At 38.3% G+C, this 15,921-nt stretch overlaps 1 protein-coding gene across 6 annotated transcripts in view; it reads right to left on the minus strand.

The window, feature by feature from the left end:
- Positions 1–15,921, minus strand: part of RYR2 (ryanodine receptor 2) — a 777,004-nt gene that overhangs the window by 254,880 nt on the left and 506,203 nt on the right. For all 6 annotated transcript variants that reach the window (XM_082407544.1, XM_082407541.1, XM_082407542.1 and 3 more), the window contains 2 exons: positions 10,139–10,347; positions 1,989–2,163 (listed from right to left, as the gene is read on the minus strand). In XM_082407544.1, coding sequence (XP_082263670.1) covers positions 1,989–2,163; positions 10,139–10,347 — 384 coding nt within the window. The remainder of the gene's footprint in view (positions 1–1,988; positions 2,164–10,138; positions 10,348–15,921) is intronic.

Below are 15,921 nucleotides of genomic sequence, written 5' to 3' on the forward strand. Positions count from 1 at the left end.
CATTTTAAAATAACAACCAATTAAAAAAAACCCAAAATCTCAGGTCATATCCATAGAAGTGGACAGTACAGACAGATAACATAGAAAAAAGTCCTTCTCCCACCTTCCCAGTGATATGCTGACACTGCTAAAAGCAATACTACAGGAGGGGAGATAAGTGATGGAAGGTTAGAGGGCCAGTTTTCAAACCGAGCAGGACCCTTGGGGCTCCTGGGGCCGAAGGCCTTTCTGTGTCTCCTGTTTCTTGCTTGTAGGGAACAGACCCCAGCCTCCACGACCTTCCTTGAGTTCCAAAGGGCAGATTTGAACAGTTGCTAGTCAGGGAAGGGAGGGGATGCAGAAACAAGGGAGGAACAGCCAAGAAACAATAGTGCAGCCCTGAGGCAGGGTCCTGGCTCTGCCTCAAGGGATACATATAACAATATCTTTAAGCTCTTCATAGAACTAAACCCCCAACAAATGGAAGATGTCAGCATTCTTCATTCCAGATTAAAGGAACCAGAGAAGCTCTTCAAGAAGACCATCTGAGGCCAGATTAAAGGACTGCAGGCCCTGCACACACCCTAATCTTATCAGCAACCCTGTCCTTGAACCAATGCTATAAAACTCCTCACCAAATCCTCCCAGGTTGGGGCACACAGTTTTCGAGGGCAGGAGCCCACTGTGTCCCCCTTTGCCTGGCAAAGCACTAAAGCTATTCTTTTCTACCTCACCCAAAACTCTGCTCTGAGATGTGATTTGGCGCCGGTGCACACAGGCTGCGTTCCCGGCATCAGTTTCACCCGCCACCCCGCGATACAGGTGTGCAAAATAGAAATTAAGTTATAAAAATGCAAAATTCCTATTATTTTCACAAACCTGTGTTTGAGAAACGATGGTCATACATGCTCAAAAGCTTGTTGAATGAATAACTATAGAACTTAATGCAAATAATGAGCTGGCTAACTTTTTGAGGACTGGCAACAAGTTTACAGAATATTAAAAGTATTTATTGGGGTATATCTTAAAATCCAAGACTATATATACATATATATTCAAGTAATAGGATATATTCAAAGCCATTTTGAAAAAAACTGTTAGCTCATTTTGAAATGAGATATTTATAAAATACTTTGTTAGATATTTTCTTCTTTATATGCTCTAGGTTAACACTATCCAGTAGAACTTTCAGTGATGATGTAAATCTGCTCTACCTCTGTTGTCCAATAGGGCACCATTAGCCATAGGACCCTACTGAGCACTTGGAATGTAGCAAGTGCCACTAAGAAACTCAATTTTTTAATCTATTTCACTTAAATTAATGGAAATTCAAATAACCCCATGTGGCCAGTCTACTGAAATACAGCTCTAAAGAACACCTACCTTCTCATTTGCTTCATAAAGGGCTTTTGTCCTTTTCTTACAACCCTGTTCAAGGTCATCTCAGAGCCCCACAGGCAGAGGTATTTCCTCCCTGCATTGTGCTTCCATAGAACTTTCTGCATTTCTTTATTTTAGAACTTATTCACTGAATAGAAATTATACAAGTGAGAACTTCCCCTGGTGTACTGTCATCTGCCTAAAGATAGGACAGCTTTGTCATCTCAGCATCCAGCAGAGAGCCTGATACTTGGTAGGTTCTCATTACATTTTTTTTTTTTTGATATGAATGAACAGATAGAAGCCATAAGCAGTTGATTAAACAGGGAAGTTCTAAACGAACATTTAATATTTGTGGAAAACTGTCCTTTTGCCTGCCATTTATTTTCTTATTCACACTCATAAAAGCCATTTCTGCCTTATGGGAATCCTAGCTAAGTAGCAGAGAAAGAGTTTCTGCTAAAGTAATTTCAAGGGTGTTGAACCAAATAAGCCACATGGCAACCTTGTGATCTACAGGTGCAACTCATCTGCTGGCTCACCCTCAAACCAAGATGGCTGGTCAAGAGGCATCAAAGAGCTTTACTGTGCCCCAAACCTGAAAACGACGTGAGATGCAGTACACTTACCATCACCAACATCAAAGTCCTTGAAAGCCAATTCTGAACCCGAATCATCAAGAAGGATTTCGCCGTTCAGTGTGAACATCATGGTACGTTCTGTCATGTCAACCATACACCCCACAACATCGCCTGCTTGCCAAGAGCGTCCATAGTGCTCATTGCCCTGGTGCCACCGCTGGGCCTAGGGACACAAGAGTCATTGTCACAGAGAAAGCCAGCAGAACAGAACCCACCCACCCCTAACCGGCATGACTCACAGTAGCCTTTGTATTAACGAGCGGGAGGAAGGAGTATAGTCAGCACATCTGTCTACAGAAATGCACAAAGCAATGCGGAGGTGCCTGGGGATGCTGAACCCCTGATATTAACATTGTATGTTACTGAATCTTGAGAAAAACCCAAATGCTATTTCATGATTTTCAGAGTCTAATATTTAAAAAATCTAACCCCACATCTTTTCTATTAAAAGAAAAACTGTCTCTTTAGAAATTTATTATTCTCACTACAATGAATGCCTCCCAGGATATGGGTTGTTTTTGTCTACTCCCCCAAATACAGAGAAGTATGAGCAGAGACTCAACTGGGAACTGATCAGAGAAAATGACATTCTAGTTTTCATCTATTTCAAAATAAAACCCCACTCCTTGGAAGCAAAGGCACTCGCACTTCAGCAAAACAGAAATCTAGAAGCATTTCAGTACATACTAAAATCAAAAAAGGTTCAAATCAAACTTAAATATATTCTCAAGATATTTTCTGAAATAGTAAGCCAAAAATTGAATATATATGTCATCACTGCCTTATATAACACACGTGAAATCTCATAAATACCTTTGAAACATAGGATAAATGTCACTTTTTAATCTATAAGTATGTTCCACTGATTTATAGACACAAAATTAGTTATATTAAATATTTTGTCAGATAAATCTTTAACTTTTTCCCTAAAGTATCACCCTTCATTGTGAACTGACATATAATGGGATTTAGTCACCAATGCAAAACAATGATTTGATTCTTCTAAAGCATAACACATGGTACTTTTTAAATTTTTAAACTAAATTAGGTATCAAAAGGTGTTAAATTTTTCCATCTGAAATAAAAAACAGGATTCAGGAAATGTAATAATTCAGAACACAGTGGGTCAGTTGTCCTAGAAGACACAACGTTAATTTATAGCCTAGAAATGCTTTCCCACACACACACCTGGGTACCCAGGTGTCAAATCTCTTCATGACTGCTTACTTATTCTAATTTTATTTTTTTTAATTAGAAAATACTTTTTTCCTTCAAAAGGAATACAAATTCACTGAAAAAAATTAGGAAATAAAAATAGAATAAAAAAATAAAATGTCAATAATTTGATCCCCCCAAAAAGACTATTATTATTCTATATTGGCTGTGTTCATATATACATATTTTGTATTTTTATTTTTTTATTATTTTTTAAGTTTTTGTCTTGATATTCCTAATAATGTGTTTCTTTTTTATAATTTTTGAATTTTATTTTATTTATTTTTATATACAGGCTCTTATTAGTCATCCATTTTATACATATTAGTGTATATATGTCAATCCCAATCTCGCAATTCAACATACCACCACCACCTCCCGCCACGTACCCCTCCTTGGTGTCCATACGTTTGTTCCCTACATCTGTGTCTCTATTTCTGCCCTGAAAACGGGTTCATCTGTACCATTTTTCTAGGTTCCACATATATACATTAATATACGATATTTGTTTTTCTCTTTCTGACTTACTTCACTCTGTCTGACAGTCTCTAGATCCATCCACGTCTCTACAAATGACCCAATTTCCTTCCTTTCTATGGCTGAGTAATATTCCATTGTATATATGTGCCACATCTTCTTTATTCATTCGTCTGTCGATGGGCATTTAGGTTGCTTCCATGACCTGGCTATTGTAAATAGTGCTGCAATGAACATTCGGGTGCATGTGTCTTTTTGAATGATTGTTTTCTCTGTGTATATGCCCAGTAGTGGGATTGCTGGGTCATATGGTAATTCTACTTTTAGTTTTTTAAGGAAACTCCATACTGTTCTCCATAGTGTCTGTATCAATTTACATTCCCACCAACAGTGCAAGAGGGTTCCCTTTTCTCCACACCCTCTCCAGCGTTTGTTGTTTGTAGATTTTCTGATGATGCCCATTCTAACTGGTGTGAGGTGATACCTCATTGTAGTTTCGATTTGCATTTCTCTAGTACTTAGTGATGCTGAGCAGCTTTTCATGTGCTTCTTGGCCATCTGTATGTCTTCTTTGGAGAAATGTCTATTTAGGTCTTCTGCCTATTTTCTGATGGGGTTGTTTTTTTACTATTGAGCTGCATGAGCTGTTTATATATTTTGGAAATTAATCCTTTGTCGGTTGCTTCGTTTGCAAATATTTTCTCCCATTCTGAGGGTTGTCTTTTCGTCTGGTTTATGGTTTCCTTTGCTGTGCAAAAGCTTTGACGTTTCATTAGGTCCCATTTGTTTATTTTTGTTTTTATTTCCATTACTCTAGGAGGTGGATCAAAAAAGATCTTGCTGTGATTTATGTCACAGAGTTTTCTTCTATGCTTTCCTCTAAGAGTTTTATAGTGTCCGGTCTTACATTTAGGTATCTAATCCATTCTGAGTTTATTTTTGTGTATGGTGTTAGGGAGTGTTCTAATTTCATTCTTTTATATGTAGCTGTCCAGTTTTCCCAGCACCATTTATTGAAGAGACTGTCTTTTCTCCATTGTATATCCTTGTCTCCTTTGTCATAGATTAGTGGACCGTAGGTGCAAGGGTTTATCTCTGGGCTTTCTATCCTGTTCCATTAATCTATATTTCTGTTTTTGTGCCAGTACCATATTGTCTTGATGACTGTAGCTTTGTAGTATAGTCTGAAGCCAGAGAGTCTGATTCCTCCAGCTCCATTTTTTCCCCTCAAGACTGCTTTGGCTATTTGGGGTCTTTTGTGTCTCCATACAAATTTTAAGATTTTTTGTTCTAGTTCTGTAAGAAATGCCATTGGTAATTTGATAGGGATTGCATTGAATCTGTAGATTGCTTTGCGTACTACAGTCATTTTCACAATATTGATTCTTCCAATCCAAGAACATGGTATATCTCTCCATCTGTTTGTATCGTCTTTAACTGCTTTCATCAGTGTCTTATAGTTTTCTGCATACAGGTCTTTTGTCCCCTTAGGTAGGTTTATTCCTAGATATTGTATTCTTTTTGTTGCAGTGGTAAATGGGAATGTTTCCTTAATTTCTCTTTCAGATTTTTGATCATTAGTGTATAGGAATGCAAGAGATTTCTGTGCATTAATATTGTATCCTGAAACTTTACCAAATTCATTGATTAGCTTTAGTAGTTTTCTGGTGGCATCTTTAGGATTCTCTATGTATAGTATCATGTCATCTGCAAAAAGTGACAGCTTTACTTCTTCTCTTCCAATCTGTATTCCTTTTATTTCTTTTTCTTCTCTGATTGCCATGGCTAGGACTTCCAAAACTATGTTGAATAATAGTGGCCAGAGCGGACATCCTTGTCTTGTTCCTGAACTTAGTGGAAATGGTTTCAGTTTTTCACCATTGAGAATGATGTTTGCTGTGGGTTTGTCATATATGGCCTTTATTATGTTGAGGTAGGTTCCCTCTATGCCCACTTTCTGGAGAGTTTTTATCACAAATTGGTGTTGAATTTCGTCAAAAGCTTTTTCTGCATCTCTTGAGATAATCATATGGGTTTTATTCTTCAGTTTGTTAATATGGTGTATCACATTAATTGATTTGCGTATATTGAAGAATCCTTGCATCCCTGGGATAAATCCCACTTGATCATGGTGTATGATCCTTTTAATGTGCTGTTCGATTCTGTTTGCTAGCATTTTGTTGAGGACTTTTGCATCTATATTCATCAGTGATATAGGTCTGTAATTTCTTTTTCTGTAGTATCTTTGTCTGGTTTTGGTATCAGGGTGATGGTGGCCTCACAGAATGAGTTTGGGAGTGTTCCTTCCTCTGCAATTTTTTGGAAGAGTTTGAGAAGGATGGGTGTTAGCTCTTCTCTAAATGTCTGATAGAATTCGCCTGTGAAGCCATCCAGTTTTGAGCTTGTTTGTTTGTTGGAAGATTTTTAATCACAGTTTCAACTTCAGTACTTGTGATCTCTTCATATTTTCTATTTCTTCCTGGTTCAGTCTTGGAAGGTTATACATTTCTAAGAATTTGTCCATTTCTTCCAGGTTGTCTATTTTATTGGCATAGAGTTGCTTGTAATAGTCTCTTAGGATGTGCTGTATTTCTGCGGTATAGGTTGTAACTTCTCCTTTTACATTTCTAATTTTATTGATTTGAGTCCTCTCCCTCTTTTTCTTGATGAGTCTGGATAATGGTTTATCAATTTTGTTTATCTTCTCAAAGAACCAGCTTTTAGTTTTATTGATCTTTCCTACTGTTATCTTTGTTTCTATTCCATTTATTCCTGCTCTGATCTTTATGATTTCTTTCCTTCTACTAGCTTTGCGTTTTGTTTGTCCTTCTTTCTCTAGTTCCTTTAAGTGTAAGGTTAGATTGTTTATTTGAAATTTTTCTTGTTTCCTGAGGTAGGTATTGCTATAAACTTCCCTCTTAGAACTGCTTTTGCTGCATCCCATAGGTTTTGGATCATCGTGTTTTCATTGTAATTTGTCTCTAGGTATTTTTTGATTTTCTCTTTAATTTCTTCAGTGATCTCTTGGATATTTAGTAACATATTATTTAGCCTCCATGTATTTTGTGTTTTTTACATTTTTTTCCCTGTAATTCATTTCTAATCTCATAGCGTTGTGGTCAGAAAAGATGCTTAATATGATTTCAATTTTCTTAAATTTACTGAGGCTTGATTTGTGACCCAAGATGTGATCTATCCTAGAGAATGTTCTGTGTGCACTTCAGAAGAAAGTGTAATATGCTGTTTTTGAATGGAATGTCCTATAAATATCAATTAAATCTAACTGGTCTATTGTGTCATTTAAAGCTTGTGTTTCCTTATTAATTTTCTGTTTGGATGATCTGTCCATTGGTATAAGTGGGTGTTAAAGTCTCCCACTATTATTGTGTGACTGTCGATTTCCTCTTTTATAGCTGTTAGCAGTTGCCTTATGCACTGAGGTGCTCCTATGTTGGGTGCACATATATTTATAATTGTTATATCTTCTTCTTGGATTGATCCCTTAATCATTATGTAGTGTCCTTCTTTGTCTCTTGTAACATTCTTTATTTTAAAGTCTATTTTATCTGATATGAGTATTGTTACTCCAGCTTTCTTTTGATTTCCATTTGCATGGAATATCTTTTTCCATCCCCTCACTTTCAGTCTGTATGTGTCCCTAGGTCTGAAGTGGGTCTCTTGTAGACAGCATATATATGGGTCCTGTTTTCGTATCCATTCAGTGACACTGTGTCTTTTGGTTAGAGCATTTAATCCATTCATGTTTAAGGTAATTATCAATATGCATGTTACTATTACCATCTTCTTAATTGTTATGGGTTTGTTTTTGTATGTCCTTTTCTTCTCTTGTGTTTCCCACTTACAGAAGTTCCTTTAGCATTTGTTGCACAGCTGGTTTGGTGGTGCTGAATTCTCTTAGCTTTTACTTGTCTGTAAAACTTTTGATTTCTCTGTCAAATCTGAATGAGATCCTTGCCGGGTAGAGTAATCTTGGTTGTAGGTTCTTCCCTTCCATCACTTTAAATATATCATGCTACTCCCTTCTGGCTTGTAGAGTTTCTGCTGAGGAATCAGCTGTTAACCTTATGGGAGTTCCCTTGTCGTTTTTCCCTTGTTGCTTTCAATAATTTTTCTTTGTCTTTAATTTTTGTCAATTTGATTACTATGTGTCTCTGCGTGTTTCTCCTTGGGTTTATCCTGTACGGGACTCTCTGTGCTTCCTGGACTTGGGTGGCTATTTCCTTTCCCATGTTAGGGAAGTTTTCAACTGTAATCTCTTCAAATATTTTCTCAGGTCCTTTCTTTGTCTCTTCTCCTTCTGGGACCCCTATAATGCAAATGTTGTTGCGTTTAATGTTGTCCCAAAGGTCTCTTAGGCTGTCTTCATTTCTTTTCATCCTTTTTTCTTTATTTTGTTCCATGGCAGTGAATTCCACCATTCTGTCTTCCAGGTCACTTATCTGTTCTTCTGCCTCAGTTATTCTGCTATCGATTCCTTCTAGGGTATTTTTCATTTCAGTTATTGTATTGTTCATCTCTGTTTGTTCTTTAATTCTTCTAGGTGTTTGTTCTTTAATTCTTCTAGATTTTTGTTAAACATTTCTTCCATCTTCTCGATCTTTGCCTCCATTCTTTTTCCGAGGTCCTGGATCATCTTCACTATCATTATTCTGAACTTTTTTTGGAAGGTTGCCTATCTCCACTTCACTTAGTTGTTTTTCTGGGGTTTTATCTTGTTCCTTCATCTAGTACATAGCCCACTGCCTTTTCATCTTGTCTATCTTTGTGTGAATGTGGTTTTTGTTCCACAGGCTGCAGGACTGTATTTCTTCTTGCTTCTGCTGTCTGCCCTCTGGTGGATGAGGCTATCTAAGAGGTTTGTGCAAGTTTTCTGATGGGAGGGACTGGTGGGGGGTAGAGCTGGGTGTTGCTCTGGTGGGCAGAGCTCAGTAAAAGTTTAACCTGCTTGTCTGCTGATGCGTGTGGCTGCGTTCCCTCCCTGTTGGTTGTTTGGCCTGAGACGACCCAACACTGGAGCCTACCCAGCTCTTTGGTGGGACTAATGGCAGACTCTGGGTGGGCTCATGCCAAGGAGTACTTCCCAGAACTTCTGCTGCCAGTGTCCTTGTCCTCATGGTGAGCCACAGCCACCCCCCACCTCTGCAGGAGACCCTCCAACACTAGGAGGTAGGTCTGGTTCAGTCTCCTATGGGGTCACTGCTCCTTCCCCTGGGTCCCAACACTACTTTGTGTGTGCCCTCCAAGAGTGGAGTCTCTGTTTTCCCCAGTCCTGTCTAAGTCCTGCAATCCAATGCTGCTAGCCTTCAAAGTCTGATTCTCTAGGAATTCTTCCTCCCATTTCCAGATCCCCAGGTTGGGAAGCCTGATGTGGGGCTCAGAACCTTCACTCCAGTGGGTGGACTTCTGTGGCATAAGTGTTCTCCAGTCTGTGAGTCACCCACCCAACAGTTATGGGATTTGATTTTGCTGTAATTGCGCCCCTCCTACCATCTCATTGTGGCTTCTCCTTTGTCTTTGGATGTGGGGTATCTTTTTTGGTGAGTTCCAGTGTCTTCCTGTTGATGATTGTCCAGCAGCTAGTTGTGATCCTGGTGTTCTCGCAAGAGTGAGTGAGCGCACATCCTTCTACTTTGCCATCTTGAACCGATCTCTCCATATTTTGTATTTTTAATTTTAAAATATATTATGCAGCTAAAATTATCATTAAACACTTATATAATGTATAAATAAACAATAAAAGAAGCAATTGAGGGGAATTCCCTGGTGGTCCCGTGGTTTGGACTCTGCACTTTCACTGCTGTGGGCCCAGTTCAATCCCTGGTCAGGGAACTAGGATCCCACAAGCCACGAGGCCTGGCCAAATTAAAAAAAAAAAAAAAAAAAAAAAAAAAAAAAGCAACTGACCAGCTTCCACCAAATTTAAAAAGAAAAATTACCAATAATGTTGAAAATGAAAACTCTTGGCGATTGCAAACAACAAACAGCATTCTTATGGCTATTAAATGTTTATACCTATCATGAATTATTGCTTGAGGATAAATTCCTTTTATGGAATTCCTCTGTCAAAGTGAATATATTTTAAATTAGCATATGGATTTTTAATATTTTTGATAGACAAGGATGATTCGTCTTTTTGATATGATAGAGAATCAATATTTTACTTCTTGAATTTTGAATAATCTTGACTATTCACAGGGTGAGGGAAAACGTTTTGGAACTACAAGAACAGAAGTTTTCCTAGGAACTATTTTCTCAAGGTTGAGCTCAGTAAAGTACTAATATTACTGTAAAACCAAAAGGAATACCACGGGAAATCAAGCCAGGCAGCGTGGGAGCCCACAGAGTGTGGATGCCTGGTGCACAGCAGCCTACAAAACCAGGAGTCTACAAACTCCAGTGTCCTGTGTCCAGCAAAGCACACTCACCTTGAAGCCATCGAAAGCAAAGGCACGTTCATCCGAGCCAAGCTCCTGATCGGGTTGACAGCCTGGCCTGCTCCAGCCAACTCTCATGTCTCCAGCAGTGACGGCCTCAAATTCAAAATACCACCTTCCTGCCTTCACAGCGTAAGTTTTCTCAGCGCGGAAGATTCGGAACCTTTCTCCTGTGCCACTGCACACTTCAGCTCTGGCAGCTGTGAATGGAAAGGGATTCTGGTGATTGTTGCATGGGGAATTGAAAGAGGAGGGCAGATACCACATAACCTACAGGGATAATTCTAATGATACCTTCTATTCTTATCTTGGTTCATATGTTACGAAGTGTTTTCATATCAGATGGAACCAGCTGGGTGAAGTGGAAAGTACATGGCCTTCCTTGGGAGATGCTGGTTGTTAAACTTCACTAATGCTGTAGGGCAGATGATGTAAAAAAAAAAAAAAATTTTTTTTTCCCGTAGAAAAAAGCCTAACAGCCTCTTGGTGGTTTGGTAGTGGAAGATGAGATGAACTTGAGGGCAAGAATGGGAAGAAGACAATAAAAGAGGTTTAAACTGTTCTGCATAGGAAATAAATAGACATTTATGGGAAGGAGAGAAGAGAGAAGAAGCACCCAGGAAGTGAGGAGGAGAGAAAGAAAACAACAAGAGAGAGCTATACATTAGCAGAGAACGGAACCATTGATAAGTTTCCCAGACAGAATGGCTAGGGGCATAAGTCTTCTGCTCCCCCACCTCTTCACTGTAATGTGCTATACACACAAATGCTGTGTTTAAGTGACTTGAGGAAAAAATAAAAGGGTCAAGTCCAACATTAGGATCCGTGTGGTGAGATGGGGAAAAAATATCTGTAGGACGTGAGGTGCACCAGAGATGGAGTATGCCAGTGGTACAAAACCTCAGACCAGGGGACCTGGAGCTAGGATGACTTGGAGAACGTCACCTCCTAGGAAATCACAGCACATGGGGACAAGGGTCCACTGAACTGATATCAAAGGATATGGTCAGCTCCATGAAGTTCAGGGTTAGATACAGAGAAGCAAATTTAAGTGACTTGACTGAAGTCACACAACTAACAAATAGCAGAATTAGGGAGCTGCCAAACGCTACAGCCTGTGTTCTCTCCACTCTACCTTCAGGAGCTCACACAGAATTAGTAGGTACCAGTTAAATATTAGTGCTCATCTGTTCTCAGGAGTTAGGGAAGACCTGATAAATAATAAAAGTGTATTAAAAGCTAAACTACTGATGTGGCCAAATAAATAAAAATAGTCACAACAAGCTCTAAAGGTTGCCGATAAACACACAGATCATCTTTAACAATTTAAGATTAGATTAAAGAAAAAAAATTGGACTAAGAGGTCCCAGCACATAATAGGAGCTGATTTAATGAAATGATCAATTATTACTTTTTGATGACTTTATGGTGATTATAGGGCATGTAGATGAAGTGCATCTGCTGATAAACCTTTCAAAAACTGGGTTAAATTTCTGAATAAGCAACATTTTGTTTTTTCACCTTTCCCCACATACACACACATGCTCACACCTAACAACCTAGTCTGCTCCAAGCAAATCTCCTGTGTCCAGCAGGGACAACCTGAAATGTCACACATTCATATCATGCAATACATTCAAACACCTTACAGAAAAAATGAATGCATTAATACAGTTTAAAAATGAGACATTTATACTACTCTATGGAGCAGAGAGCATGTACAAAATTCTCTGAAGAAAGAAAGTTTCCTTTTGATACATTCAAGTTGGGAGTGGAAAGGGGCTTGAATGAGAGAAACATCTCCATGGTGAAGGGTAAAATAGTCTCACATCTGTTACTTAATAACTGAATGATTTTTGAAAGGTAGAATAGTAAACTACTTTTCTGAGGACAAGAAAATTAACTATTAAGGAGATAGTTCTAAATGCCATAATACTAAAAAAAAAAATAGGAAAAGCCACATTTCCAGAGTCAGTGTTTTCTCAAGAAACAGCACACCGATCCACTGCTTCTTTAAATCATGGTTGTAATCTTCCCTAAACTAATCTAAGAGGTACAGGAAACGAGCTATGAACTACACAAACATTGGGAGATTCCTTTTCAGGAAAATAAAACGCTCTCACATATTATCCTTATTTTTAGTGATGTCGACATGTGCAAATACAACCATACTTATATTCTAGTATGCACTAACAAATTCAATCCCAATTTCCTGAGTATGAAACACTCAGCTTTTTAGAAAACTAAAGTGCTGAAAAACTCACATGTCCTTTTTCCTGTTTTATGTTCCCAGGACATCGGACTCCTTGAAATGCACAGTGTGCTCAAGAAATGCAAATAAATGTTAATATTAGCTTAAATCAAATACATTGGAAAATGTGGTATAAAAATATAACCACTATTTAATTTCCTTAAAAGCTCACTACAGAGCCTGGAGTCTCGCCCAGGGCAGCTGGTCCGCTCTCATCGGGGTGTCCTAGCCAAAGCCCGCATAGCGGGCAGGACTCGACAAGAAAAGCATCACTGGAGCTCAAGTTTGTTTTGCAAATAGCCTCAAGTTCTACCTGTCCTCGCTGATCTGTGGTTTTCTATGTGACCAGGAAATCAAACTGATAATCTGACCAGTCTGATCTCCAAATTGGAGCAGGAAGATAAAGTGATGACAGAGGAGAGAGCAACTTCCCCAGGCACCTGTCCAGATTTGGAAGTTCTACTTAAAGCCTAAGGGTTAACTTCTAAGCAGCATGTTTTTAGAAAAGAACAATCTAAAGGTATAAAAATAGTAAGAGTTCTGATTTTCCACAGTGGAAAAATGCCATAAATTAGAAAAGACACAAAGTTACCAAGAGAGTCATTTTCCCAAGAGAAAATGTTGCCTCTGGAGAGATACCATGAAACTGCTGTGAATTTGGAGTGAAGCATAAGTTATCTCCAAAATTACATTTTCTTTGAGCATTCCTACAAGCAATTGTTTGCATAAATGTGACTCAGATATTGAGTGTTTCAAACATAAATTGGTATTGGTTTGGCTGCCCTCTTCTTATTTTTATTATTGTTTTATTTTAATAATATTTCTAAAACTTTATTTTAATAACTTTTTTCTTTTTTTTTTCTTTTTTTCTTATTTTTCTCCCTTTACTTCTGAGTCATGTGGCTGACAGGGTCTTGGTGCTCCAGCTGGGTATCAGGCCTGAGCCTCTGAGGCGGGAGAGCCGAGTTCAGGACACTGGACCACCAGAGACCTCCTGGCTTCATGTAATATCAATCAGCGAGAGATCGCCCAGAGATCTCTGTCTCAATGCAACGATCCAGCTCTATCCAACGGCCAGCAAGCTCCAGTGCTGGACGCCCCATGCCAAACAACAGCAAGACAGGAACACGACCCCACCCATTAGCAGAGAGGCTGCCTAAAATCATACTAAGTTCACAGACACCCCAAAACACACCACTGAACACGGCCCTGCCCACTAGAAAGACAAGATCCAGCCCCACCCACCAGAACTCAGGCACCAGTCCCGTCAACCAGGAAGCCTACAAAAGACACTGAACCAACTTCACTCACTGGGGGCAGACACCAAAAATAATGGGAACTACGAACCTGCAGTCTGTGAAAAGGAGACCCCAAACACAGTAAGTTAAGCAAAATGAGAAGACAGAGAAATACGCAGCAGATGAAGGAGCAAGGTAAAAGCCCACCAGACCAAACAAATGAAGAGGAAATAGGCAGTCTACCTGAAATAGAATTCAGAGTAATGAAAGTAAAAAAGATCCAAAATCTTGGAAATAGAATGGAGAAAATAAAGAAACATTTAACAAGGACCTAGAAGAACTAAGGAGCACAAAAACAATGATGAACAACATAAAAATGAATTTAAAAATTCTCTAGAAGGGATCAATAGCAGAATAACTGAGTCAGAAGAACAGATAAGTGACCTGGAAGATAAAATAGTGGAAATAACTACTGCAGAGCACAATAAAGAACAAAGAATGAAAAGAACTGAGGACAGTCTCAGAGACCTCTGGGACAACATTAAACGCACCAAAATTCAAATTATAGGGGTCCCAGAAGAAGAAGAGAAAAAGAAAGGGACTGAGAAAATATTTGAAGAGATTATAGTTGAAAACTTCCCTAATATGAGAAAAGAAATAGTCAAGTCCAGGAAGCACAGAGAGTCCCATGTGGAATAAATCCAAGGAGAAACACGCCAAGACACAAATTAATCAAACTATCAAAAATTAAATACAAAGAAAAAATATTAAAACCAGCAAGGGAAAAGCAACAAATAACATACAAGGGAATCCCCATAAGGTTAACAGCTGATCTTTCAGCAGAAACTCTACAAGCCAGAAGGGAGTGGCAAGACATATTTAAAGTGATGAAAGGGAAAAACCTACAACCAACATTACTCTACCCAGCAATGACCTCATTCAGATTCAACAGAGAAATTAAAACCTTTACAGACAAGAAAAAGCTAAGAGAATTCAGCACCACCAAACCAGCTTTAGAACAAATGCTAAATGAACTTCTCTAGGCAGGAAACACAAGAGAAGGAAAAGACCTACAATAACAAACCCAAAACAATAGAGAAAATGGTTAACAGGAACATACATTTCCATAATTACCTTAAATGTAAATGGATTAAATGCTCTGACCAAAAGACACAGACTGGCTGAATGGATACAAAAACAAGACCCATATACTTGCTGTCTACAAGAGACCCACTTCAAACCTAGGAACACAAACAGACTGAAAGGGAGGGGATGGAAAAAGATATTCCATGCAAATGGAAATCAAAAGAAAGCTGGAGTAGCAACTCTCATTATCAGACAAAACAGATTTTAAAATAAAGAATATTAAAAGAGACAAAGAAGGACACAACATAATAATCAAGGGATCAATCCAAGAAAAAGATATAACAATTGTAAATATTTATGCACCCAACATAGGAGCACCTCAATACATAAGGCAAATGCTAACAGCCATAAAAGAGGAAATCAACAGTAACACAATCATAGTAGGGGACTTTAACACCCCACTTTCACCAATGGACAGAGCATCCAAAATGAAAATAAATATGGGAAAACAAGCTTTAAATGACACATTAAACAAGATAGACTTAATTGATATTTATAGGACATTCCATTCAAAAACAACCGAATACACTTTCTTCTCAAGTGCACATGGAACATTCTCCAGGATAGATAATATCTTGGGTCACAAATCAAGCCTTGGTAAACTTAAGCAAATTGAAATCGTATCAAGTGTCTTCTGTGACCACAACGCTATGAGACTAGATATCAATTACAGGAAAAAAACTGTAAAAAATACAAACATATGGAGGCTAAACAATATGCTACTAAATAATCAAGAGATCACTGAAGAAATCAAAGAGGAAATCAAAAAATACCTAGAAACAAATGACAATGAAAACACAATGACCCAAAACCTATGGGATGCAGCAAAAGCAGTTCTAAGAGGGAGGTTTATAGCAATACAATCCTACCTCAAGAAACAGGAAAAATCTCAAATAAACAACCTAAATTTAGACCTAAAGCAATTAGAGAAAGAAGAACAAACAAACAAAAAAAACCCCAAAGTTAGCAGAAGGAAAGAAATCATGAAGATAGATCAGAAATAAATGAAAAAGAAGTGAAGGAAATAATAGCACAGATCAACAGAATTGAAGGCTGGTTCTTTGAGAAGATAAACAAAATTGATAAACCATTAGTCAGACTCATCAAGAAAAAAAGGGAGAAGACTCAAATCAACAGAA

This window comes from Balaenoptera borealis (genome assembly GCF_965194805.1).
Source record: "Balaenoptera borealis genome assembly, chromosome: 10".
Lineage (NCBI taxonomy): Eukaryota > Metazoa > Chordata > Mammalia > Artiodactyla > Balaenopteridae > Balaenoptera > Balaenoptera borealis.